Source organism: Cavia porcellus, unplaced genomic scaffold, assembly GCF_034190915.1.
Source record: "Cavia porcellus strain 051 isolate PalLab524CR breed Dunkin Hartley unplaced genomic scaffold, mCavPor4.1 scaffold_24, whole genome shotgun sequence".
Lineage (NCBI taxonomy): Eukaryota > Metazoa > Chordata > Mammalia > Rodentia > Caviidae > Cavia > Cavia porcellus.
The window spans coordinates 47,638,310-47,663,659 of NW_026947507.1; the positions used below are offsets into that span (position 1 = coordinate 47,638,310).

Sequence of the window (25,350 nt, forward strand, 5' to 3'; positions counted from 1 at the left end):
CCAAGAGGGTGGCCTCAGATGACTTCTGCTCAGGGTTGCACCCCAGCAAGTGAGTTCAGCCTGGCCACAGCACTGAGCCAGACTCCCAGGTATAAGACCAGGAATCTGGCTTTTGTTTCCCCAGCATTGGGGATGAAGGGAGCCGTACTCCTCCCTGAGCTACCTATCAGCCCCTTCTACTTTCTGAGACAGAATCTCACTAAGTCACCCAGGTGAGCTCAGACTTGCAGTCTCTTGCCTCAGTCTCCACAGTGGCTGGGAAGTTGATGATGTTTTGAGCCAAGACTTGAGATCTGGGTATTTGTTATTCAACTCCAGATGTCTAGGTTCCCAGCAGCAGCAGGGGCTCAGAATCAGCTGCCTCTCTGCTCCAGGCAGGCAGAGGCCTCCAGCAGCAGGCCAGTAGAGCTCTGCACTGGGCACCCTGCACCATGCTACATCAGGCCACTGAGGGGACTCACAAGGAACAAAGTAGACCCATCGGATCAAGAACAATCACCAAAAACCCAAGAAAAGAAAAGTCTAAGTGGAGAGCATAAAATAATAGGAATTAGAATTAGATTATATGAAAATCCCTGTAAATTTACACTTCTCTAAGAAGCTTTAGGAAGGAAGGAGAGGAAAGAAAGGAAGGAAGAAAGAGAAAAAAGAAAGAAGGAAAGAGAAGGAACGAAAGAAGAGGAAGAAGAGAGAAAACAGCAGTGACCATAGGCAGATGGGGACTCGGAAGAACCCTCTTGCACCGTGACAGCGTTCTGCCTTAATGACACCACCAGCATGGGAGAGATGGATGGCGCTCATCTAACCTGGCAACTGCACTGAGAACACAAAAGCTCAAGCAAACCCACAGTGACAGAAGCAGCAGAGGCCCACGCCTGCAATCAGCTTTGAGACCCAGATAAAACTTTCAAATCATTAACATCCCCAAGCGCTGAAGGAAACCTCTCACCAAGTTGTGATATCAAAGCTCAACAAAGGTGAAAGAAAAAAGAAGACCACAGAGTAATTTCACCGACTGCAGAGCAGCAGCCCCACCAAGCTGTTTCCACGGTCTCGCAGTCATGGCTAAGCTGGGGCGGACGGGCAGCCACCCCTCCTGTGCAGGAGACCCCAAGTACCACAGGGCCGCCTGGAACTTAGCAAGGCTGGGGGACTTTTGGCTCTTGGCATCTGTGCACTTCATCCTCAGAAAACTTGACGTTTTCCTTACAAACCTTAAATTAAGACTTTTCTCTCCTCTCTAGGTGACAAAAAATCCCTGACTAAAACACAGGAAGCCAACCAGGAAACAGCTGAAATTTCAGCCATGGGTGATGAGACCCTGGGCTGTGAACAGATGACTGTCACAGAAACAAGGACAGCACCCTGGTGACTGTCACACAGGGAGCAGTGGCTCAGCAACATGCATAGGTGGTTGCCCAGAGGGATGACAGGACAAACATCCATGCAGACACCTCAGAGAAGGAATGTCAGGGTCATGTGAGTGGCAGGGAGGAGGCCAGGTGAGGTGGGGCTCCCGTGACCCAGAGGGGGAGGAAGAGATGCACCCACACTAGGCTACCACTGTGGGGCAGGTGGAGGGTGCCCCTCGGGGAGGTGGTCATAGGATGAGGGTTGACAGCCGGTGGGCTCACCAGGTGCTCGTACAAACCCCCAGGAGGGCAAGCACTGCACAGAGAGGCCATGAGACCTCCCTGGATTATTTTATTTTGTTATATTTTTAGGTTTCCTTTTGTTATTTTATATAGTTTTACATTAAGATCTTTGATCCACTTTTGTTTTTTCAATACTGGGGATTGAACTTAGGGCCCTCACACTGAGCTACATCCCCAGCCCTTTTAATTTTGAGACAGGGGCTAACTTTCGACAAAACTTGTAATCTTCCTGCCTCAGCCTCCTAGAGTGCTGGGACTATGGGCTTGTACCTATACCCAGCTGATGGAATGTCCTGAATAGTGATCTGGTCAAGGCTCAAGAGACCCTGAAGACAATCACCACTACTGAGGCAGATCTGTCCTGATGCAGGTGGCAAGATGAAAGGTCAGTGCAAAGAACAGGGCAGGCAGTACCTGAGGCGCAGCCAGAGCTGTCGCATAAGGGGCTGTGAAGGCTGGGCAGAAGCATGGTGGCCCAAAGCCTCTGGAACGGCCCCAGAGTGACAGCTCTGAGGGTCCTCGGCTTTCTTACTGAAGAAACAGTACACCAATGGAAGCTAGGAGGTGGCATTAGCCAAGTAGAACAGCTCAGCTTTGGGGAGGCCAAAAATCCAAGTGCTCATCATGTGACTCAAGGGCAAAATCAGGGTCTGAACTTTCTGTTCTGAACTCCACATGCATGCAAGCAGACCAAGCTAGGTTAGAAACCAGAATTCAGGCTGTACATCAAGAGGCAATACCCCAGAAACCTGGCCCTTACCTCAGCTCAGCACACAACTGGCAGGGGCCATGGTAGCCTTAAAGGGCCCTGGTATTCTCCTGGTCAGAGGGTTCCAGACTGGCCTAGCAGGCTCAGAGGATACGGTAACCACTGTGACCACTCCATCCTTCCCCACTACACGCAGCCTCCCTTGTGTGACAACTGTAGGATGCTGGAGCACAAGACACTGGGATCCCCCATACTCAGGTTGTTTGCCAAGTTCTGGGACATTCACAAACAACAAGGGCCCCTCTCCACTTATGTCCAGCTGGTCCCTCACCCACCAGCCTCACAGGGTTGCTGTTCATCCTGGGGCCTAGCACACAAAAGATGCATGGCCTGTGTGAGCCTGGCCCAGGGCTGCTTCACTACTTCCCTGGGTAATTTTAAGCAGGTAGCAAAGATGTCACTGCCAGTGTTAGAGGCTTGGAGAACAGGCAGGAGTGCAAGGAGGACCCGTGGAGGCTTGAGGAGCCGGGGGGCAGGGTGGGGACGCTGGGGGCCACCTGGCACACATCTGAGGGAGCCCAAGAATGTGCTAGTGGGCAAGTTGTGGGCCTGCAGGAGCGGTCCAGACAGGAATCCGGAATCAGGAAGGCGGCTGAGGAAGGCGCAAGCCCCACAGCCCCTTGGGAAGTGGCACCAAGAGTCCTGTGGTCCTGGGGGATGGTGGAGGTGTGCTCTGTCAGCCAGGCCTCCTGGAAGAGGAGTGAACCAGGGGCCAGGGTGACAGCACACCTGGTGGGCACACACTGACCTGCAGCCTTGGAGTAGCTGGCCACAGAGCCGTTGAGCAGGCCGGCGTGCAGGCCGCGTGGTGAGCAGGCGAGGCTCATGACGGTGGACTTCTCAGGGGTGGGGAAGTGCTGCAGCCTCACTTTCTTGGAGCATTGGCTGCTTTTATAAATGGAAATGCTTTAAAGGAGAAGGCACAGGTCACAGCGGGTAAGGCCCTCAGCCCTTTGGCCCTGCCCCTCCCATGCTGAGACACCAGGCCAGCCCATGCCCTGAAGCTGCCTGTAGCCGCCCGAGTTTTCCTATTTTAAATAGAAATTCTACACGGTGTGATAAAAAACAACTGTGATCCCAGCAACTCCCCTCCAAGACCCTCTCCCAACACACATTCCTCACTATTGCCGCCCTCTGAAGCAGCGTCCCCTCTCCTGAGCAGCTCTGGGGACAGTGTGGCGGCCGCCTGCATGTCCTGGGTTGATTCAAAAGTACCCACCACCATGGTTTTTGACAAAAGTGATTCAGGACACTGAGCAGCTGTGAAAAGAGGATTCCAGACTGCTTTAGATAATGGGAAGACAAGGGGGAGTTTGGCAGGAGGGGAGGATTTTGAGGGGGAATAACAGTAACCTCTTTTACTGTAATAAAATTTTACTTTTAATTTATATGTTGGGACTTTATATCAGCAAAATAATTTGCACTTTGTTTTAAATGAGTCCATGCTCAACACCACTATAACATTAAATTCGGCTCTATTTTATTCTAAATGTAAAGTGTGATATACTTTTTTTTTGGTCTGAGACAGGGTCTCACTATGCAGTTGGGGCCAGCCTTGGGCTCACTTTGTAGCCCCAGTTGGTCTTGAACTTGCAAGGATCCTCCTGCCTCAGCCTCCTGAGTGCTGGGATTACAGAAGTGTGCCACTAGGCCCAGCTCAGGTGTGATATACTTTTGAAGCACTAATAATATGAGCCATTAAAAAAATAAATCACTGCAGGGACAAAAAGTACAGTGTAAAAACATTTTCTCCTAAAACCTCCCAACTGGTTTTAGGAGTTTTCTGGACTGTGGCTGGCAGCGACCCCAACACTTTCCCATGTTTCTGGAATTCCCCCATGCAGACTGCCCAAGTTGTGCCCACGCCCCTTCCCAATGGCCCTGAGTGCTGCTACCTCCCTTCCTCTGTGCCCAGGCAGATGGTGGGCACGTCGGACACACAGGTGGCCGCAGGCTCGGGATTGGAGGCTGTGCTGGGCTCGTGGTGCTGTTCCTGGACAGGAACGTACACCATGCACAGGACTCGAGACTCCACGTTGAAGCACTCGATGACTTTGGGGCAGGAGTTGTGGAAGGAGATGATGGCGATCTGACCCATCTGGCTGCTACAACTTCCAATCTGAAGAGAGGGTACGAGGGGCGGGATGTGAGCGTGCCGGCTTCCAGAAGACGGCAACTCTCTGGCCAGAGGCAGCACACCGGGGAATGGGAGGAACGTGGACATGCTGTGGACACAGCCTGTCCTCCTTGTCAATATGTTTAAATAGGGAATGGGCTGCCTGTCATGTCTCAAAGACATTTATCCCATCACGGAGTGCTAAGGGCCTATTCACACACAGCATTAGGTCCTGAAAGTGACTTATGTCAACTTTAAGCACATGAACACTAAGGTTTAACAGCCTTTAGCTAGGAATCCCAAATATTAACAGGGAAGATGTGTGTGGACAGCCTCAAGGTGGACAGAGACCCCCTCCCACAGAAGCCACAGCCGTGTGCTATGAGACTCCTCACTGGGAACGAGGCTAACAGAACCCAGCGATGGGGTCACTGTTTCTCTCCCTGCCTCCACCTTCATGTGACACTTTTGGGGGAGGACTCAGACTGCCACGGCCCTGCGCTGGTGCTAGGGTACAGGTGTGGTCAGGAGCCAGGACAGGTGGCACAGCAGGGTCCTGGAAAAAACACAGCTCTGCTGAAACCTGAAGGCCTGGCCTCTCCCTGGGCGTCGGGTTGGCACCAGTGACCCCAGCTGACCAGGCTGTGTGTGTCCACCACTCCAGGCTCATGCTGGGCGGGGCTGTGTTGACCAGGAGGCAGACACTCACGAGAGCAAGTCCAGGTGGGATTGGGACAAGCCCAGCATGGCAGCGGAGTGCCCCCACACGGGACAGGTTCATCTTAACTGCTAGGCTTCCTGGGTGAAAAGCCTGCCCACAGGGGAGGCTATGATGCAACTTAACCACCAAACAGAAGAGACCTGCTATCTAGCTTGCTTTGGACTGAGTTCAATCTAGTAAAACTTTTTGATGAAAAATAACAGAAATAAACATTGTAACTCCTAAGAATTCCACATCATTCCAGAAGTAACCCATTCCCTGGGAAGGAAGGCTCCTGTCTGAACATAGAGCTTGGTACTTGGGACTCAAGTTTCTCCCACAGGAATGCCTAGGATGCCTCTCTGCGCTGGAAGCAGACTCTTACCCACAGGAAGCCTCGTGCCGTGGACAGTGAATCTGGCTGACTTCCACTGTTTACGTAAGGCTCAGGGTTGTAAGCCGCACACTCGATCTGAGTGGAAATCAAACCAGTGAAATGGCCTCAGAGGCCTCGAGACACTATCATTCTTTTTCTTTTTTATCGCTATAAGTAGTCTCTTTATTGAAGGATTACTCAATAAATTTTAAGTACATAAAATCATTAATTCTAAATGTGTTTTAAAATATAAGTATTTGTATCAGTTTACAACAGGAAAGGCCTTATACATCAATGCCACAGTCTCTTAATGTGAAACTTCTTGTATCAGCCTTATTTTTGCCTAAGAAAAACGTCCTCTCCATTTCTGCAACCTAAAGAATTTCTATTACGCGTCAGCCCCTGTCACTTTTGTTTTATACAAACGTGAGTATTCAGATTAGAGTTTTTTTTTTTAACCCAACTTAGATCCTATTAACTGGGAATTTAACCACTTCTGTCTCTGTCAATATGTTTTATACAAATTTTAACACTTCCTTGGTATTTTTCATCTGCTACTTTTCCTTGTTTTTTCACTTATTTTAAATTCCAGAAACCTGGAATGTATTAATCTATATTTGTGAATCACACGTGACACAGTAATTACCAGTTTCCTGGCTCAGTATTTCACACACAGTATTTTGGCCCTCTCCACCCAGTGCTCTGGAAAGGTTCTCCTGACACCGTCAGCAGCAACATTATGCACTTGCAAAAGTAACAGCACCGGGCCTGGGGATTTAGCTCAGTGGCATAAGCGCCTGCCTTGTAAGCAGGCAGTCGTGAGTTCGATCCCTGGTACCAATAAAAAGGAAAAAGACAAAAAAAAAAAAAAAAAAAAGTAACAGCACCGCTCCATTTCAGCTGTGTCAGATTAACATTCAGAGTCCTGCCAACAGGGACAAAGCATGGTTATCTAGCACACATCTGGCGTAAGAACATGGATCTTTATGCTATTATATGATAAAGATACAATAGTATTTATTATAAAATACACTGAATAGCTGATATGCACTTTGACAGTTTAAAAATACCTAAGCTGAAAATGTTAGATCTAGCTTACTTTACATTTAGATTTATTACTTTATATGTAACAATTTTAGACTTCACGTTAACTGTAACCATCAAGTACTTCACATGATTGTCTCTGCTCTTGCTCAGTCATCTGTTGGCTGCATTAAATCATTCAGCAAACTTTTCAGGGAAGGTTCCTGGTATCTGCGAGCGTCTCCCAGTTGTTCTCATACACAATACTTGCAGGGTGTCTAATTCCCCATTCTAAATTATTTTCCCTTAGCACTCTGGAGATGCTGTTCCACTGTCTTCTGGCATTTAGAACCATAAGAGAGTATCTGTGGTCAGCCTGACTTTTGCACCTTTAAGGTCACCTTTCCCTGCCTTGGATACTCGCAAATTTTTTCTTTACCCTTAAAATTTTTAAGTCACCAGGGTATGCCCAGGTGTTGCTCTCTTTCTTGTTAAATTTTAGAGGTGACCCATGAGCCCTTCTTCATGTGCAGCTTACTTCATCATCCTCCAATTTTCCTCTGCCAAGTCTTCATCACTGGGGTCCACAATTAGGCCCCGCTTCCCTTGCTTCGTCCTGTTTTAGGTACTCCTGGCACGGTTCGAGCATATTGCATCTCCGGAGTAGGCCCTCCTCCTCTTTTTCCTTCCTTGTGCACCTTCACGTCTTTGCCCTTGTCCTCTGCACTCTGTGAGAATGTCTCCTGTTCTGCGTTTACTTCAGAGTTTTATTCTGTGACCAGCCCTGCTTCTGTGCTTCCTTGAAATGGCCGCGTGGCCATAGCCCTCCAGCTCCATGACGAATCCCACGTGGTAAAGAACTCTCTTACAAGACACCCAGTTCTTTCTAGAAGATCACTATAGTCTGGCACATTGCTATCAAGAAGAGGTTTTCCCCCAATTATTTAGCTTGGTTCCTTTCTTCTCAGCTGCAATCTTGCAATATTTTCAACAGATTTTCCCAAAATGGGGCCCAAATGCAGAGTCTTTACAAGCACCAAACTTGAAGAATGACCCCATAATTGCTTTTTTTGTGTGTAAAGAAGAAAAAAAAAATAAGAATAACTGTAAAATAGAGTTTCCAAGTCAGCTAACAGGAGAGCAACAATAATGAATATACTGCATATTGTTATCTTTGTAGTAGTCACTCGGAGTACAAGATATCTAACACCTAATCACAAACCTCACACTCATTATTTATCCAAGATTAAAACATAAAGATGAAAAACATTCATATACAGCTATCCTGTGATACCCACAGAGACCCCAAGATCCCACAAGGAACCCCAAATCCTTGGATACTCACGTCTTTCATGTAAAATAGCACAAGATTTGTACACAGCACGAGTGCATCCTCACAGGGACTTTAAATCAGCTGTAGATTACTCCCAGCCTAACTGATGCACCCCCGGCACCAACAGCCGCTCTACTGTACTGCTGAGGGAATGATGAGGGAAAGAAACATGTCCGGCATTCCGCACAGACATGACTTTATCTGAATACTTTCGATGGGCTGAGTCGATATTCAGGAAAACCACAGATACAAAGGGTCAGCGGTGTAAGTCTTAGCTGTTTAGTTTGTAGGGAGTTGGTCTGTGGTATTTCATTTGCAGAAGCCCTCAACCACCAGGAAGCCAGCATCACAGGCACATCTGAGGGAGTGAGGGCAGGCCCGAAGGCCAAGGACGGCCAATGGTGCAGTCCACTTACTTCTTAAAGAAAGGCCACTTGGCGAGACTTAGTCCAACAATTTGTAAAAGGGCAGGATAACCAGCTCAGGGCAAAGGCCCTGTACTGCAGAAAGATTAGAAAAAGACACATTCTGCAAACTACAGAAGCCACAGAAAGCATGAAAACACTATTGGCCATGCTCATGTCCAGCAGAGGCAGCCAGACAGGGGGTAATGCTCTAGCAGAGGCAGGGAGGTCAGGTATGGGGAACACAAGAAGGTCTCTGGTCTCCATGAAAGGGACCCCGCGCCGTGTGGTGAAACAGACATACCTGTGGACCATGACGTGATACCTTGGCACAGCCAAGCAGGTCACTGGTCACCAAGCTGCACCACAGTGCTCAGCACTGGACACCACAGAAAATGGCTGTGTTTGAGGCTCCGAATGGCAGCCCAAGTATTTCCAAGTAAATCCCTTTCAAGAAGCAGCAATCAGGGTGGTCCCGAGACTGTTTCTTGACCATGACCAGTGGGCCCCAGGGAAGCCAGCCAGGGGCACAGTGCCCTCACCTTGAACTCTGGCTGTCTGGCCACCATCACGGGCATGTGTCCCACCAGGAGGGGGTGCATGTCCTTCTTGGTCTGATTCCCGTCGTCGTCCACACAGAACCAACCCAGATGGTTGTCCTCCTCTGTGGGGAGAGAGGACAGCCGTGAGTAGGCATGGACTCTAAGCGAGAACTTATTTCGGGAAACCGCACTGATGACTGTCACGGGCTCCCTGTGGATCTCAGAGAGTGGCTCGCCCCACCTCTGTGGCTCTGTGTGCCCTTCTGCTCCAGTGTCAACTGCACCCTCAACCACCTTGCTCCTCCCTCACCTTCCCAAGGTGCCGGACGCTCAGATTTGAATACCAGTCCTTATGTGTAACTAGTGCCTCGGGATTCAAATGTACAAAGATGTGAGAATGAGTTTTGTTCACTGGAGCAAACAGCAACTTCACTTTGCAGAGTGGGAAATGAAGACAGACTCCCCTGACTTGCACTCCCTGCTCCCCTGAGCTGCTCTGAATCAACCCCACAAAGCACTCATTCCTGAGAACCCGACCAGGCTGAACACAGCCACGTCAGTCTCTCCTCACAGCAGAGTCCCTCCCTTCCCACTGACCATCCTGCACAAGGAAGCCTGCACCCTGAGGTCCCACTGCTACTCAGTAACACTGCAGACTCTGCACACAAAGGAGGGCTTCACACATGTGCAAAAACACACACACAGCAGCCCAGAAGAGTGTTAAGTCACACCTATGCAGATCAAGGAAAAGGGACCGAGATACAGGAATACAACCACCAGGTCACACCCAGTTACATCATCCTCACAGCTGTGCAGGACTTACTTTTGAGATGGGAGGGGCTCCGGGACAAGGCAGCCTACTTTCCTGCAGCCAGGCACAGTGTTATGGCTTGGTGGCATGCAAGTGGCACCCTGGCTTGGTCCCCACAGCCCCTGCATTACACCACAAACTCCTAAGAAATCGCTTTCACTGGGGTTAATGTCCCCATCCTGAAACCTTCTCCCAGGTGACTATGGAACCCGCACCCTCACAGGTGTGTCTCTCGGTCCCGCTGGCATCCTTCAGCCTTGTCTTACCGAGGGCAAGCTTGGCCATCTGCAGGTTGTTGGTCCAGGCCTCTTTGATGGCAGGGGTGAATGTATTGAACACGGCTGTGAAGAAAGTACGTCGCCCAGACCTGCCGGAAACAACAGACAAGTGCTCACCTCATGACACAAACCCGCTCTGTGAGTCCTGCTCAGTGATAAGCCCACCAAACTGAGGAGGTACACTGTGACAAAGGACCACTTTCTTCCCAGCTTTGACCAAGAAGGTTTCTCTTTGAAGTCACTCACTTGTCCTGCTTCCCAGGAAGTTGCAGCTGAATCCTGCAGCGATCGGCAGCTCGGATTTCATCTTCTTTTTTCAAAATCAGTCTCTGTAAGCCTGAGGTCCAATCGTGGGCTACTGACTGGTTTAAGTTCTAAAAAGGAAATGCAGACACATGCTTGGTAGTGTTTAGAAATTCTACACAAGAGAAAAGGCACCATTGTAGTTGTAACACAAAAATTCGGGGAGACCCAGTCACACTCTTATCTGTTTATAAAAAAAAAAGCCACTGGGATTGAGTGCCACATGTGGCAGCGGGGACGCAGAGTCTCTTTGCAAAATGGAGAAATTGGCACTGAAATGTCCCACCTCACCCCCAGCAGGAGGGAGGCCTGGACAGTCTGGATGCACCCTCCCAGCTCCCACTCACAGGTCCAGGTTGGAACAGGATCTTAACCGTGCCATGGCAGCTGTGGTTACCTGGTAGTTCCCTCTGAGGCTCCCAATCAGCTGGCTGATCTGGCCGACAACGTTCAGGTCATGCAGCAGATTCTGCAGATCTTGGTACAGCTGTCCTGGTCCCAGGTAGATTTTGTCTACCAAGTAAGCAAAAGAGAACATGTAGATCCAACACCATGCTTTCTAATCTTCTGGAAATAATTTTAGACTTACAAAAAAATTGCAAAACAGCACCAGTTCCCTGCCCAATGCCTCCCTAGCTTAATATCTTCATAAAGTGTAAGGTGTATAACCTCTATTAGTAAGAGGTAACCAAAAATGACAGTGAATCTGAATCCCATTTCCAGTAGTTGGGTCACCCAATGCCAGCAATCTTTTCAACTCTAATTTAAGAAGAACAGAAATGGTTTGTGCTGATGTGGGTCCACACCACCCAGTGGCTTCTGGGGGGCCTAGTGCAGGAGCAGGAGCCGGGGTTCAGATGTGGTCCCTCCACTGACCAGGAAACTGCCCTCAGTGTCCTACACGCAAAAGTCAAGGAATTTCATCCATACCCCACACTTCCCCCAGGTGTGCCCTGGTGCTACTTCCCTGGAAATGAACTGCCTGGGCTCAAGCAGCCAGCCAGGGAAGCACAGCCAGCTCCTTCAGGTTGAGGAGTGGTAGTGTTCTGGCATCTGGGCGCCAGCTGGGTACTTCCTGCCATCACCCTAAGCTGCTCCATGGTGCACAGAGCTGCAAGGCCCAGCTGGGCGTGAGACTCTGCTGCTGCCAGGATGAGATCCTTGCCGATTCTGAAGCAGGCACTTGTGCTATCCTCACTATAGCAATTCTGTGCCATCCTTCACATGCCAGACTGAAGAGGATGTGTGGGTGCTATAGGGGTCTCTGTGTTTCCCCAAGGTCATTCATAACACACTGGTTCATAAACACACGCATCCCAAAACAGTGCTCAACTGAAAGGTCACCCCACAACTACCTGCTACTCCACAGCACAGTTCAGCTAAAGACCCAGTAACAGGGGCACACAAGCACAGGGGAGGGTCCAGAGAAACCAAAGCTTTGGGGTGTGTCACCAACCAGGCAGTGAATCCACTCCCTGAGTGACACACACCAAGCACCTGTACTCTGCCTTGAGCATGCTTACGATTCAGAATACTTTTGTCTAACAAAACATATGAGTTTTCATTTGTCAATGTTCTTTGCAACGTGATTCTCTCCCACTGAGCCGTATCTCCAGCCCCATTTATAAACCTGTGGTAATAAACACAACCAATATAACCTTATAATACAATTCTAAGTGCTACTCTAGCTTTATTCACTAGTGATCAATGCGTACTCTACATTATTCTGACAATTATTCAATAAAACAGAACCTGTTCTTTTGGGTTCAGAGAACTAATTACTAATTGCAACCCTCAGGACCCAGCAGGCTATGCGCCCCAACACAGCTCTGTCCACTACAGAAAGGCCCAGTGTCCCCACAATTCATCCCTCACTCCACCTCTGGGAGCTACTCTCCCGTTCTCCACTACCATGTCCCCTTGAAGGGATCATCCCATGTCCAGCTTGATACATGCAGAGTCACGTGTCTGAGCACTGGCACTCAGTGATGTGCCCTGTGCATTAGAGGGGACTCTTCAGAGGAGGACCCTGAGTGCCTAACCTGAGCACAGTCTCACTCCATGGGCAGGAATCCCAGAGTCAGCGCTGGGGGCACACCCTAGCGCACCAGGGCAGGGCACACCCCTATATGCCCAAGGCCATGTGCTCCTCAGGCTCTGACTCTGAAGCACAGTGTGGACGAATTAGAAGTCACCCCAGCCTTCAGTAAGTGTTTCTAAGCTGGAGCTGCCCCAGATCTGACACCCGTGTTTGAACCTAGAAAGCAGCAATGCCTTGCTCCACACATTTCCCTGCACAAGCCATGTGGTGAGACAGAAAACACTTCAGCATGAAACACGACCCCCTGGAGACGCCAGCTCCACACTGCCACATGGGGGTCAAACAGGACAGAGGTGGAAACACCGTCAGGACTCCCTGGAACACCTGGCCCTCACCCAGTTCTGCTTCCTCAGCAGTAAAAATGGACACCACCTCTCTGCACACCTTGCAGTACTGCTTTGGGGGTCAAATGAAGTAACATCCGGGAAGCAGTGCACAAACCAACACGTGCAGCATGGTACTGAGCATAGATGTTCTACCCGAGGAAAGTTGCCAGCATAAATAGACTGGAGAAAGAGAAGCTATGCATTGAGGTGTGGAGGCATTGTGGGTTCTCTTACATGTTGTTTGAGCCATTAGATTTGTCTGGAGAAGCTCTGGGCCTCACATTAAGCATTGCTTCTGGCTCTGGAGGGGAAGATGTGTGTTGCTTGGTCTCCAGGATGAACTTGTCAGGCTGGCTTCCTGGCATGTACCCAACTGTGATTTTCGTCAGAGGAGCTTGAGGCCTCCATGTCGCTGAGAATGGCTGTGGTGCTTTTCAGGACAGCCCTGATCTTTGTTATGAGTGTGGCTTCTTGGCTCCAGCATAGAATCTTCATCCCACCAACACAGCTTCTTCACCCCACTGGCATGGACTTTCTGGCTTCCACTGCTGACCTTTGGGCCTTCCCAGCACAATCCATAAAAGAGACTGGCGTGAGTCCTTCTTGTGGGCTCTGGACCTCCAGTTGGACTCGCAAGAGGCATTGTCATGAGCTCTGGGTCTTCATCTGGACTCTGTGGGACATTGCTGTGAGACTCAGGCCCTTGACTAAATATTCTATGTTTTTAGTGTTGTGCATAGATTTCCTGCAGTTTCTTGTGTTAACTCTGGGTGACCATCATAAAACAATATTATAAACTCCATGTCCTGATTTTAACTGTCTGTGCACAATCCCTGACCACAACAGATGTGATGAAGCAACCACAGGGATGTTGAGGTGTAGTGTACAATGCCACACTGACAGTAGTTAGCAATGCCTACTTACTAAATAACTAACGTAGGGTGGGACAGGGCAATTAGCTGATAACACCAAGTTGTAGCCTACCACACAGCAACTAGTTAGTGACAATGTGTCACAACACCATATGCTTGAAATGGCTGAGAGGGTCCCAAGATGTGCTCATCATGTAAAATGAGAAAGCAAGTTAGTTAGCCAGAGGAGGCCAACCCACAACATACACACATTTCAAAATATCAGAATATGTAGCATATATACAAGTATCTGTCAATTAAAAGTAAAATTTTTTAAAAGAATATATACGTGGCATTACCCTGCTCCCCCAGGGGGTGACAGCCCCCTCCTCACAGAGGCCAAGGAGGCAGGCTGCTCCCTACAGCGTGGGTGGGACAGGTGCCCTCTGCGCCTGGAGACCACACACCCCAATATGACGCGTGGAGCAGAAGCATCTCCTAAAGCAGGCACAACAGAAACAGGCCCAGGACATGAGGGGTTTCAACATTACTGAGTGTTTACAGAAGAACTGGTTTATTATTTTCCTGGTCAAAATTTATTGATCAACAGAATTAGCAAATCAAAACTTCGTTGGGGCCAATTCCCAGCCACATTGTTGCAAATTCCCAGGATTTTCAGCCCAAGAGTAAAGCTCTCTGCAGCTGGATGCTCTCCTTCGACAGGGTCTCTGTTTGCCTCACCACGCCACCTGTTTCCATGGCAACCCCTGCAACTGGTTGGAAATGCAGCCTGTCTGCTGAATGCAATCTCCGGAGAGGAACAAGAGGTGGGGGTGAGTGGCCAAGGCAAGAGCAAAGGCATCAGCAGACCTCAGCATGTCTGGAAAGAAGGAGGTGGGGGACACTGAGTTCCCTGGGGAGGCCAGGCACACAGGCACATGACTGGGGGCAGCCCGGCTGAGTCATGACAGGCTCCCATGCAGCCCCGGCTCTGCAGCACAGAGCCCTTCCAGCACCTGGGCCCATGGTCCCCACCTCCAGCTCCGAGGAATCCAGAAGCAAAGGCAGCAAGCAACTACTCTCTGGGGATGACAGGACCAATATCACAGCCCCTACAGCTAGAACAAAGTCAGCATGGGCGTCTGCAGGCAGCTGGCAGGACCAGAGGAGAGGCCGACAGACAGAGGTCCCATGTGCCTGAGGCCTGTCTGTCCATGCGAAGCCATCTGTGTGTGCAAGCCCCCCGGGGGAGCTGAGCTTCTGTCCCCACTCAACTGAACCAGAGCAACTGAAGTCACCTAGGGCAGGGCTCTTGCAGGAGGGTGATGCTGCAGGCAACCTGACTTCACTCAACCTGGCAGGATAAAAGCCGCCACCATGGTGAGAGCTACTGACTGAGCTCAGGAAGGGCATCGATGCCTTCTGCATGTGAATACCCAGTCTATCCAGCACCATTTGGCACGCATTTTCTGGCTAAGATTCCAAGTGCAGGCAACAAAAGGAAAAATAGATAGGACCATATCAGGATAGAATGTGTCTGACAAAGGAAACAACCAAGAGGGGGAAGAGACAGCCTAGGGAATGGAAGAAAACGTCTACAAATAGCTCACCTGATAAAGGATGAGTACCCGGCATACATAAAGAACTCAAAAACAAAGCAACCAAATAACCCAGTTAAAATAGGTGAATACTCTGAACAGACCTTTCTCACCAGAGAACATGTAATTGGCCAAGTACTTTATGTGAAAAACAATCACCGTGACTCATCTCCAGGGAAACCACAGTGAGATGTCACCTCACCAAAGCTGGAATGGCTATAATCAACATGACAAAAAGTAATGCCTGGTAGAATGCAGAGAAACAGGAATCTACACCAGTATGGCCTTACAGACACCAGAATGAGAAGGAGCTTTTGTGAAAGCCAGTGGTCGCACCTGTGTGTCCAGCATTCATGAAGGAGGCGCAGCTGGCTGGACCCATGGTCCCTGCTATGTGACACACAATAGCCAAGACGCAACACCAGCCAAGGAGTCAGACAAGGACAAAGGGCCGGAGACACACCCGATAGAGGGCCTTGCAGCCACAGCAAGGTGATGTCAGTCACTGTGGCAAAGTGGATGACCAAGGGAACACTGTGCTGAAGGGACTGAGTCGGACATGGAAAGACATGGAAACACCATGTCTCACACGTGCAAAGCGAAAATCAGATCTGAGCACAGCACTGTGATCCTGGGGCTGGAACAGGTGAGGACTGGAATTCAGGATCAGAAACAGACCCTGTGTTTAAGGCACCATTGGATGACCTCAGTGGATTTTAGGAGCACCTAGGAGAGGAGCTCAGAGCTCCAAATGCAAAGGATGACACAGACCTGGACTGACCGGCCATGGCCTATGCATGTTCTGAGATGCCACCCGCACCCCATACACGCGTGCCACTCCTGTGAAGCAGAAATCAGGACATCCCCTACCCCTTGTGGGGTCACTGCACCACCCCTTCCTCCTGGTGGAGGCAGTGGGCCACAGGCACAAGGCTCCACCTCGTCTCTCTGCCTGCCTGACACTCTCTGCACTTGTGAAAGTAGAAAATCATTTCTAAATGCCAGAATGTAGAGAGAACAGCATATGGACACGTTTTTACCCACAGCCCCCAGAGCACAGATGTTAATGCTGTGCTATATTTGCTTCCAATGCTGTTTTTACCCAGAGGAACAAAATGTTACAGGGCTCATTGTTCCGCATGCTGCCACCTCTCCAGGCACCCGCAGCACTCCGATGCTTTCCCAGCCTCATGGCCCACAGGGGTGAGAAGATGCTTTTCAGGATGTGCATGCACCACCCTTCAGCAAGGGAACAGTCACATGGGGGCTGCAGCTGAGCATGAGAGAAGCCGCCACAGGAATGCCATGCCCGCTGCCAGGGAAAAGGCCCTGCCCACTCCACAGGGACCTGGTTCTGCCTCACAGCAGGAACGGGATCTTGTCCTTCCGCTCCTCAGCGCTGCTTCTCCAACTGCATATGGTGCGGAGCACCGATCACCAGGCGAGAGCCCCTCCCAGGGTCACTGCTCAGGCACAGGGCTCGGCCAGGCCTCTGCTAATGCCAGCCACCACAAGTGGAGGGCAGACTTCCCAGGGTGCCCCATGAAAAAGCACCCCACCCAGCTGCAGGTTTGCACGCACATCCGCCCAATGTCCCTGCTCTTGGGAGAGACCTGCAGACCTCTTGTAAGCGTCCTCGACACCTAAGGGCCTTCAACAGGTAGGCAGCTGGGTGAGCACAGGACACATGGGGATACTGGTCATAAACACCAAAATGCTCCTAAAACACTGTGGGGAATGGAGACAGGCCAGGTGAGCTTTAGAACACAGCACTCATTCACAGAGGACAGTTCAAACCACTGTATTTTCGCATCAGTCCTGTTGCTCAGGACTCAGTGGGTAACCCCTAAATGTGACAGTGAAAGTGTTGCTGTCCATTTGCATCGAAAAAGGCTGAGGAGAATGTGGGACAAATGAGGTGAAGGTCTCCATTGCGCTATGCAGGAGGCCCAGCACCAGGGCTGGGATGATCCTCTCCTCCTTCCCCTTCCTTATACCCTCCCCTCCTCTTCCCCTTTCTCCTCCTCCCACCCCTCCTCCCCCCTCCCTTGTCCCCTCCCCACTCTTCCTCTCCCTTCCATATTCCCTCCCCCTCCTTCTTCTCGTCTCCTTCCCCTTCCTTATCCTCTCCCCTCTCCTCCCCCTTCCTCCTCCCCTCTCCCTCTTCCTGGGCTCCTCCTCAGATGACACCTTGCAGCCAGGGCTCTGTGTGCTTGTGCAAAGTGACTGGAGGCCAAGCACCTGCACAGAGCAGACACTGTCCAGGCCCCATCTCCCGAGGCCATCCTCCCACATGGGACACAGATAGCATAGGACTCAGAGACCTCACACAGCATGATGAGGCCAGAAGAGGTCCCCAGTGTCGCCCTCTTCTCACCTCACCAGGAAGTCAGGGCACACTGCTGAGCCACTTGTGAAAATGCACAGCATTTTGCAAATTAACTTTAGAGGCTCTGGAAGCTGAAACAAAGCTGGGATGGGGCGGGGGGGGGGGGGGCGTCAGCAGCAAGCAAGGTCCAGCTAGGGGCAAGCTTAACATCGAGCCACGAGACCAAGGCTGGGGCAGGCACACCTGAAGCTGTGCTCTGGGGTGGCGCTGGGAGCTGCCTCTGCTGTTCTCCCTGGCGGGGCTGCCTGAGTCTCCACAGCCGCTGTTGCTAGGCAGCAGCACCCACTCTGTGCCTCCAACACCAAACCACAGAGCAAAGTGACAGGCAGTCACTCAAACAGCATAAAAGTCCTGTGAGTGCGGGGAGAACAAGGATTTCCAATTGCTCTCAGGATGACTCAGGGGTGCCAAACGCAGAGAACAGCAGGTGCAGGGCGTGGGGTGAGTGTGAACTGTATGCACACCTTGGAAGGCTCAGGCCCTGCAACCGTGGGCTGGAGGATAAACCACCCTATGGAGACATGGGCCACCCCGTGACCGTGGCCCTTGGGGTGTCCAGGCCTACAGAGGATTGTAACATCAAAAGGGCCACTATGACTTTTTCTTCACCATAATGCAGCATCTTCCTGTCTCAACCTCCTGAGTGCTAGAGTTACACACAAGTGCCACCCAGTTGAGCTTCACTATCACTCTTATCATCATGGTACAATGCTGACAGTATCAATACTACTTTGATTTTCTTCACCATGTAGGAGGCTAATGTTGTATCTTTCTGAAATCCAAAGAGTGCACTGTACATTTTTCTGTCATGAACTTACAATGTTTTTTAAGGAATCTCCACTTTGTTCTTGTGAACAGTTCCAATGCTGGTCACCTGTGTTCCTTTTTTTTTTTTAATCCATCTGTCTGTCTGTCTGTCTGTCTACCTACTTACCTGAGACAAGGTCTTGCTATGTAGTTGAGGCTGGCCTTGAACTCACTATGCAGCCCAGGCTGGCCCTGCACTTGTAGGAATCCACCTGCTTCACCCTCCCACGTGCTGGGATTACAGGTGTATGCGCCATGCTCAGCAGCCGGCTGTCTGTTAGCAAAGGTAGTAGCAATGGGTGACTTGGGAGCCAATTGTCAAATGTGACGTCAGGGCTATCTTTTGAAACAGGTGGAACAATCATACAATTTATTACTGTTCCAATACAGGCCTGGTGGCTGAGTTTCTGGATAAATTTCTAAGTTTAAGGTGGAAAATGTCCTCCCATCTACCAGGCATATATATTTTATACCATATTTAGAAAGTTTATTTGGCATATATTGCCAAAAGCTTTGACAGTCATAAATGATGCAAGTTGTACACTAATTGTCACACACTCAGATGGTGCATAAACTGCTTGACAGTTCAACACACAGCTTGTAAGAATGAGCAAAGAACAGCCAAATTGTTGGACTTTTTTCTTTCTTGCCAAGTTTTTTTTGTGGTTACAATGTAGCCAGCCTGCCTGCCTTTCTTTCTTTCTTTCTTTCTTTCTTTCTTTCTTTCTTTCTTTCTGTACCAGGGATGACACTTAAGACCTCGCACTTGCCAGGCAGGCGCTTATGCCTGCTAAGCTAAATCCCTGGCCCACGTAGGCAACTTTAAAGGAAATCAAATCTCTTGGTTGTCATTATTGTTCTACAAATCTCAATGCCACATCTGTCACTTCTCCATGCATCCTTTAATCCTGACGATTAGAATGACAAGTCCTGCTATGAAGACTGTCTGTTCAGATGGTGAGGTGTCACATAAATATATTGTTGAGCACTACTCTTGATGCATACAGGATGTTACTCACATCTCTCTCCTTAGGCTATTCCACAGCACCTCGAAGCATGTCCCCAACCTTGTTACAGACAGTTCCCAACCTTGAATCACAGTGCTGGCTTCCATCCAGTTGGCTTCACATCTGGCAAGAACCTCATGATGTTTTCCAACTTAGTTCCAATGTTGTGTTATTTGGGCATACATGACCATCTTGATTAGTATCATGTTTATTAAGTCACTGTTTTCTTCCTCGTCCGAATCAAGGTCTTCATTCTGTACTTCCATCATCCTATCTTGCTAATTTTTTGGCTCACATGACCCAACTCATCATCAATAGCTGAAAGAGGATTTTCACATGACATTGTACTGAATTGAGGAAACTCAACCAGAAAAATCTAAAGAAAACATTCAGTAAAAGATTATAAATACACAAAATGTAACAAAGAACGTGGATACAACTCACCTGCTAACACTCTGACACATGTGCACACACTTTGATGTCCATGAGTGAACACAAAGATGCTTCTGGAGTCCCCCAGGCTTCATAGTGACACACACAGTATTTTCCCTAGGGGAGTCCCGGTGTGGGCATCTGCTACTTACCCATAATGCCCCTGTCAGCCCTGCCCTGAGATAAAGCCCATCCCATCTACAGTACTCGCCAGAGTTACACACCTCACCCATCCTCACAGGCCATAAACTGGCCCAATTAAGAGAAAAAAAACAAAGGTTAAGTGAATACAGAGAATGTTTATATCACTTCTCAAAAAAATGAAAACTATACTAGTCCCCTTTCTAGGGGGAATGGGCAGTCTTTTCCCAGGGTTTTCATCCTCTCGAGCAAAGTATGAACATCCTGGTCCCAAACAGCAATGCATCTCACTCCTCTGAACACCCACACTCCCTGCCAGAGTGCGTCCTCTGCTCTCTCTTTGTACAATAAACCCTACTCACACCTGTCCCGGACACACCCTAAGTTCTTTCTGTTGGAATCACTGAGCCCGTGACAGTAGGGCATGTTAAACTAAAGAAACACAGCTCAGAGACTGGCCCATGCTCCATCCCACACCCCACAGTCTGAAGAAAGCCTGAAGACCTGTGTTCTACCCTCCAAGACACAGAATTAGCAAACTTTAACAAATCTGTTAAAAGAACTTTTTAATCTAGAAGGTATTTTAAAGACCATTCACTTCACCCACCTTTTTCACAACTCAAAATTAAACAATAAATTCAGCTCCCAGAGAGAGACTTAACCCTTCAGACCTGCGCAGCTAATGAATGGTACAAGGATCCTCCAGCTAGCGAGCACCACAGAGCCCTGATGACCCTGCCTGGTCAGGAATGCTCAGAGAGCTGCCTGCTGCATGGCTCCTCCTCAGTGTGGGCCGAGCTTCAGCTCCACCTAGGCAGGGAGCCTGGACAGTAAGGTGTCACTGCAGAGCCAGACAGCAGTCCTGTTCTGGGCACACCTGCTTGCTGCCCACTACCCAGCCGCCAGGACCTGAATGAACCATATAGCATGACAGGAGCCCACAAATGCAGCCAGCCTGGTCCCACCAGTGGGGACCCGGCCAGCAGACCACTGTACTAGTCAGCTCCGTGCTGCAGTGACACAGCACCTGAGGGACTGGGAACCAGGGTCTGCTCTGGCTCCTATCTTCTGAGAGGTTCTGCTCAAGGCTGGTCAGTTCCACTGCTGTTCTGCTGTGGAGAGCAAAGACATCACGACGGAAGAGCAAAAAGAGAAAATCCACTTGCCTCCTGGCAGCCAGGAAGGGGAAAGAGGGGAACAAACCATACTGGAAGGGGCAGGGAGCCAGAGAGTCTCCAAGGTCACTCTACCATCGAAATCAGGACCCTCTAGTGGTTTAATCCAGGGATGAAGTCAGCGCCCCAGAACCCCATTACTCCCCAAAGGTCCATCTGCCACTGAGCCACCCACATCACATACCTTGGGTGACATGTCACCCCCAAACCATGACAATCACCCCACAAAGGAGCACAGCCCACATACACTGAACCACTGGTGACTGTGGGGCACCCCAGGTCCCACCCAAGCCCAGAGGAGGGGTCACAGCCCTTTCCAGCAGGAGAAGCCCAGGGCAGCCTTCCGTGGTGACACTGGCAGGACAGGGCCCCTCCACCATCCATGCTCAATTCAGGCACTTGACGCTGATCTTTCATGGTCAAATCCCTGGGCCTCCCCAGGAGTCACACGGTGCCAGCTCTGGTGAATCCGGTGGATGTGGACACTGCATTTCCAACCTGACTTTCTGCTGAATGGAACTCGGCGGCAGCAGTCACAGGGTTTTTAGCGCATCTCACAAAGACACAGAAGGAGACCCCAGAAGCGCTTTGAAAAGTGACAGGACTGATGAAATAAGAGCGATGGAAGCAACAGGGTTGTCATCCTGAGACAGGGTGATGGCAATGTGTCCTTTCAGAAACACAGCTTTATAATTTAAACGCTCCTTGTATTCTTCAGTTATATTCCATATATTCAAAGTGCCGAAATGCAGAGTCATACCCAGTAAGGCATCCTTCAGAAGGAAGGACTTCCTCACCATGGCAAAAGCTGAAGGGGTTCATCATCACTGGATCTGCCTTCCACAAAAGCAAAGGGGCCTGAAAGACGAAGGGATGGAAAGATACCCTGGCAGATGGTCACCCAAAGAACACAGAAGCAACACCAGGGTCACTGAAATATGGAGCCAACTCATCAAGAAGACACGGCGGTACACACAGAGACAGAGCCCCGGACACATGGAGCACCAGCTAAGAGAACTGCCAGGAGGTGGTGCCACTGCACAGGCCACCCACATGGGAAGCTGGCGGTGGACCAAGTGCCTGTGTAGACCATACAGAGCATGCAGACTTGTACTGAGCATCCCTGTGTGCTGAACAATGGACCCAAAAGCCTTTGAGTTACACACAGGAAGCAGAGGAAATCTCCAAAGTCACAGCATACCATTATGATATGACACTAGAAATCAACAGCAACAAAAATGCTGGGAAATTTACAAATACATGGAATTAAATAGCACACTCCTCAACAATCAATGGATCAAAGAAAAAATCAAAGGCAAAGAGCCAGGCATGGTTTTCCCAGCACTCAGGGATATTCAGGCAGCAAGACAGAAAGTTCAAGCCCAGCCTGGGCAACTCAGCAACTTAGCAAAGGCTCTGGGTTCAATGGCCAGCACTTGCCCCTACATCTCCCTTGGCACCTGGAAACTGCCCTTCTGCTCTTGTTTCTTCAGGGCATAAAACACTGACCCAAGAAGAGTAAATCCTGGGGATCTAATCTGCACCATGGGGACTCGACTTATACCTGAAACCCACTAAGACAGTATATCTTAAACATTTAACCAAAAAAAAAAACTGAAAACAAGACAAATCAAAACAAATATAAACCAAAGCCGCGAAATGATGTATGATGGCTCAGCTGTGGTGATCACATCACGGCACAGACATACATCAATGGCATCACACTGTACAATGCATTTGTTAATCAGACATCAAGAAGTTGGGGGAATAACACCTACAAGGCCTAGCACTCACAATGTCTTTTTTTCAAAGACAGTAACAACAGCCAGCTGTAAAACCAAAGCTGAAGACTTCAAGGGTGCCACAGAGGTCACAGGACAGCAGTCGCTTCCAGCTGTATGTTCCTGGGTGGAACTGGACTCCAGCAGCAAACTCCAGCCCCACCACCACAGGGACTGTCTAGGCCACCAGGTCCAGTTTCTCAGCTGCCTGAATCCCTGGCTCCTCTGGGAGCTCCCAGGCCAGCAGTCAGGAGCAGCCACCAAACCAATCACCCTCAGCTGTGTACACTCCGGCTTGGGCACAGTAACCTCGTCTACTGATCCCCCCAATATCTAACTTTATAGCCATCTTCCCTGAGAACACTGCCTCCTTCTGAGCTGCCAAGGTGAGCTGTCCTTGTGTCTATTACGGAATACGTGGCACTGTGCCACATCTGTGTATTACTAAGTCTGCCAGATTACACACTGAGCTTCAGGATGCCTGCTCTATAAATGCCTTGTTCATCTAATTCATTCGGGGTCAGAGTACACAGCACAGCACTGGGTACAGGCCTTCGCTGAGCACATAGCTGGAAAGACACGGTATAACAAAAAAGCAACATTGAATGGTGCCTGCATTTTTCTTCCCATTCATCTGAGAAACATTTACTGAGCACCTGCTATGGTATAAAAGCAGAGGAAAACCCATAAAAACCAGCAAAATCAAAGAGAACTAACTCAGATGAAGTTTTTCTATACTCACTAAGCACAGTATCTTACTTAATTCTCAGAATAAAGACACACAAATACATGACGGTGTACCTGCCACCAAACCTGGGGCCCAACCATCAGTATCAGAGACAAAGAGCAGGCAGGCTAAGCCCAGGCAGGGCCAACCTGGCAACACAGAGCAAGTCTCTAGAGAAGGTGGTAAAAGCTTTCATCGGCTAAGACAGTGCACAAGAGGAGGTCCCAGGAAGGGGGTCCCGACGAAGCTGCCTGTGTCTTTCCAGAGACATGGTGACCCAAGTCTGCCATCGGATGTGCCTGCCAGCAGGTTCTGAGCTCTTCTTAGTGTAGGACATGATGGCAAAGCTCGCCTTGGCTGAGAGGGAGAAAGAGACAGATGGCTCTCAACACTCAGTGAGCACTGTGCTGCCAGGGACCCCACTCCACTGAAGCCAGTGGAGACCTTCAGGACAGCCGGGCTCAGAAGCAAGAGGAAACCAGTTCCATGGTCTACGTGTTTTAACGCTGCCAACAGACTCTAGTCTTGCTCTAAGTGACTCAAGATACACCATAAATAAAAGAATGAGGAATAGAAGGCCCCATGCAGTGCTTGGAACCTACCTCACCATCAAAGTCATCTTTGGTGATTTGAATACTACGAGGCAATCTTAGTCACAAACACATTCAGGATTGCTATCACAAAACACACAAAGTCATCTCCACTCACAAAGTAAAGACATAAAGTACAATCAATACTTCCAAATAACTTAAAAGGCTTCTGAAAAACTTTGAACAAGATACTCAATTTCCTCTTGAATAGAACCTTAATGAACAGGGTCACTATGGAAATCGATTCTCTGTCCTTTTCTTCCCTCCAGCACCCCTCATCCTTTCCCACCTCCACCCTAGCTTCTTATGTTTGGTACTGAAAATCCGGGAAGTCTGGTGTTTTGATCAGTTGTGAGGGTGGGATAAAGGTGTGCATCACTGTGACCTGGAGTTCAGTTTAACTGTCAGCAATCCATGAAATTAGTAATCGAAATATGATGATCACAAAGAATCAGCCTACTTGACAGATTACAGGACTACATGACTGGTTGTCAAGTGAGGAGCATAAACAAGAGATTTCATAGAATTAGGTCTAACACCATGGCCTGTTCCTGTAAACCAGGTGAATATGCACACTCAACTGGAAAGATCAATGTTTTAAAAGTTGCTTTCCTAAAAAAAAAAAAAAAAAAAAAAAAAAAAAGTTGCTTTCCTGCTTCTGCCCATGTCAGCAACAGACTACTCTGAAAGGCTGATGCTACCTAATATGTAAGTCGGTTTATTGAAAGTTCTCATTCACTGCATTCCAGTTACTCCTCCACTGCTTTGTGAAGCCACAAAAGTGCCAGCTTCACAGCAGAGGCCAGGAATCCAGCAGCAGCAGCAGAGGTCAGCTACAGCGTGGAGCTTTCAGGTGGCAGCCTGCCACTCCTGCCACTAGCCCCCTGGCGCTGGAGAACACTGTGAGCTGGTTTTCACAGCTGAGGGCAGAGCTGGGGCCACATATACTTTAGAGGTCAGGCTTCCACAACATGCATCCCGGGATCAGCAGCGTATGTGGCCTCCACAGCCAGACAGCACCAAAGGCCCTGACACACTATGCGACAGACCTCCCATTAGGCTCTGAGGTGAGGAATCAGGGCATGTGACACGGTGTGGCAGTGCCAGTGGACACA

General features: G+C 49.5%; 1 protein-coding gene and 1 long non-coding RNA gene across 10 annotated transcripts in view; both read right to left on the reverse strand.

Annotated features, from left to right (window-relative positions):
* Window positions 1–25,350, reverse strand: part of Arhgef10 (Rho guanine nucleotide exchange factor 10) — an 80,520-nt gene that overhangs the window by 9,813 nt on the left and 45,357 nt on the right. For 8 of the 9 annotated variants that reach the window (XM_063234992.1, XM_063234994.1, XM_063234999.1 and 5 more), the window contains 7 exons: window positions 10,708–10,823; window positions 10,254–10,381; window positions 9,996–10,096; window positions 8,919–9,040; window positions 5,626–5,712; window positions 4,320–4,543; window positions 3,173–3,330 (listed from right to left, as the gene is read on the reverse strand). In XM_063234992.1, coding sequence (XP_063091062.1) covers window positions 3,173–3,330; window positions 4,320–4,543; window positions 5,626–5,712; window positions 8,919–9,040; window positions 9,996–10,096; window positions 10,254–10,381; window positions 10,708–10,823 — 936 coding nt within the window. The remainder of the gene's footprint in view (window positions 1–3,172; window positions 3,331–4,319; window positions 4,544–5,625; window positions 5,713–8,918; window positions 9,041–9,995; window positions 10,097–10,253; window positions 10,382–10,707; window positions 10,824–25,350) is intronic. The other variant, XM_063234996.1, reaches the window with a different exon arrangement.
* LOC134472754 (uncharacterized) lies at window positions 17,307–25,346 on the reverse strand. The gene is made up of 2 exons (XR_010042712.1): window positions 19,834–25,346; window positions 17,307–19,707 (listed from the first exon to the last, which is right to left on the reverse strand). It is a non-coding gene; the product is annotated as an uncharacterized LOC134472754 (long non-coding RNA).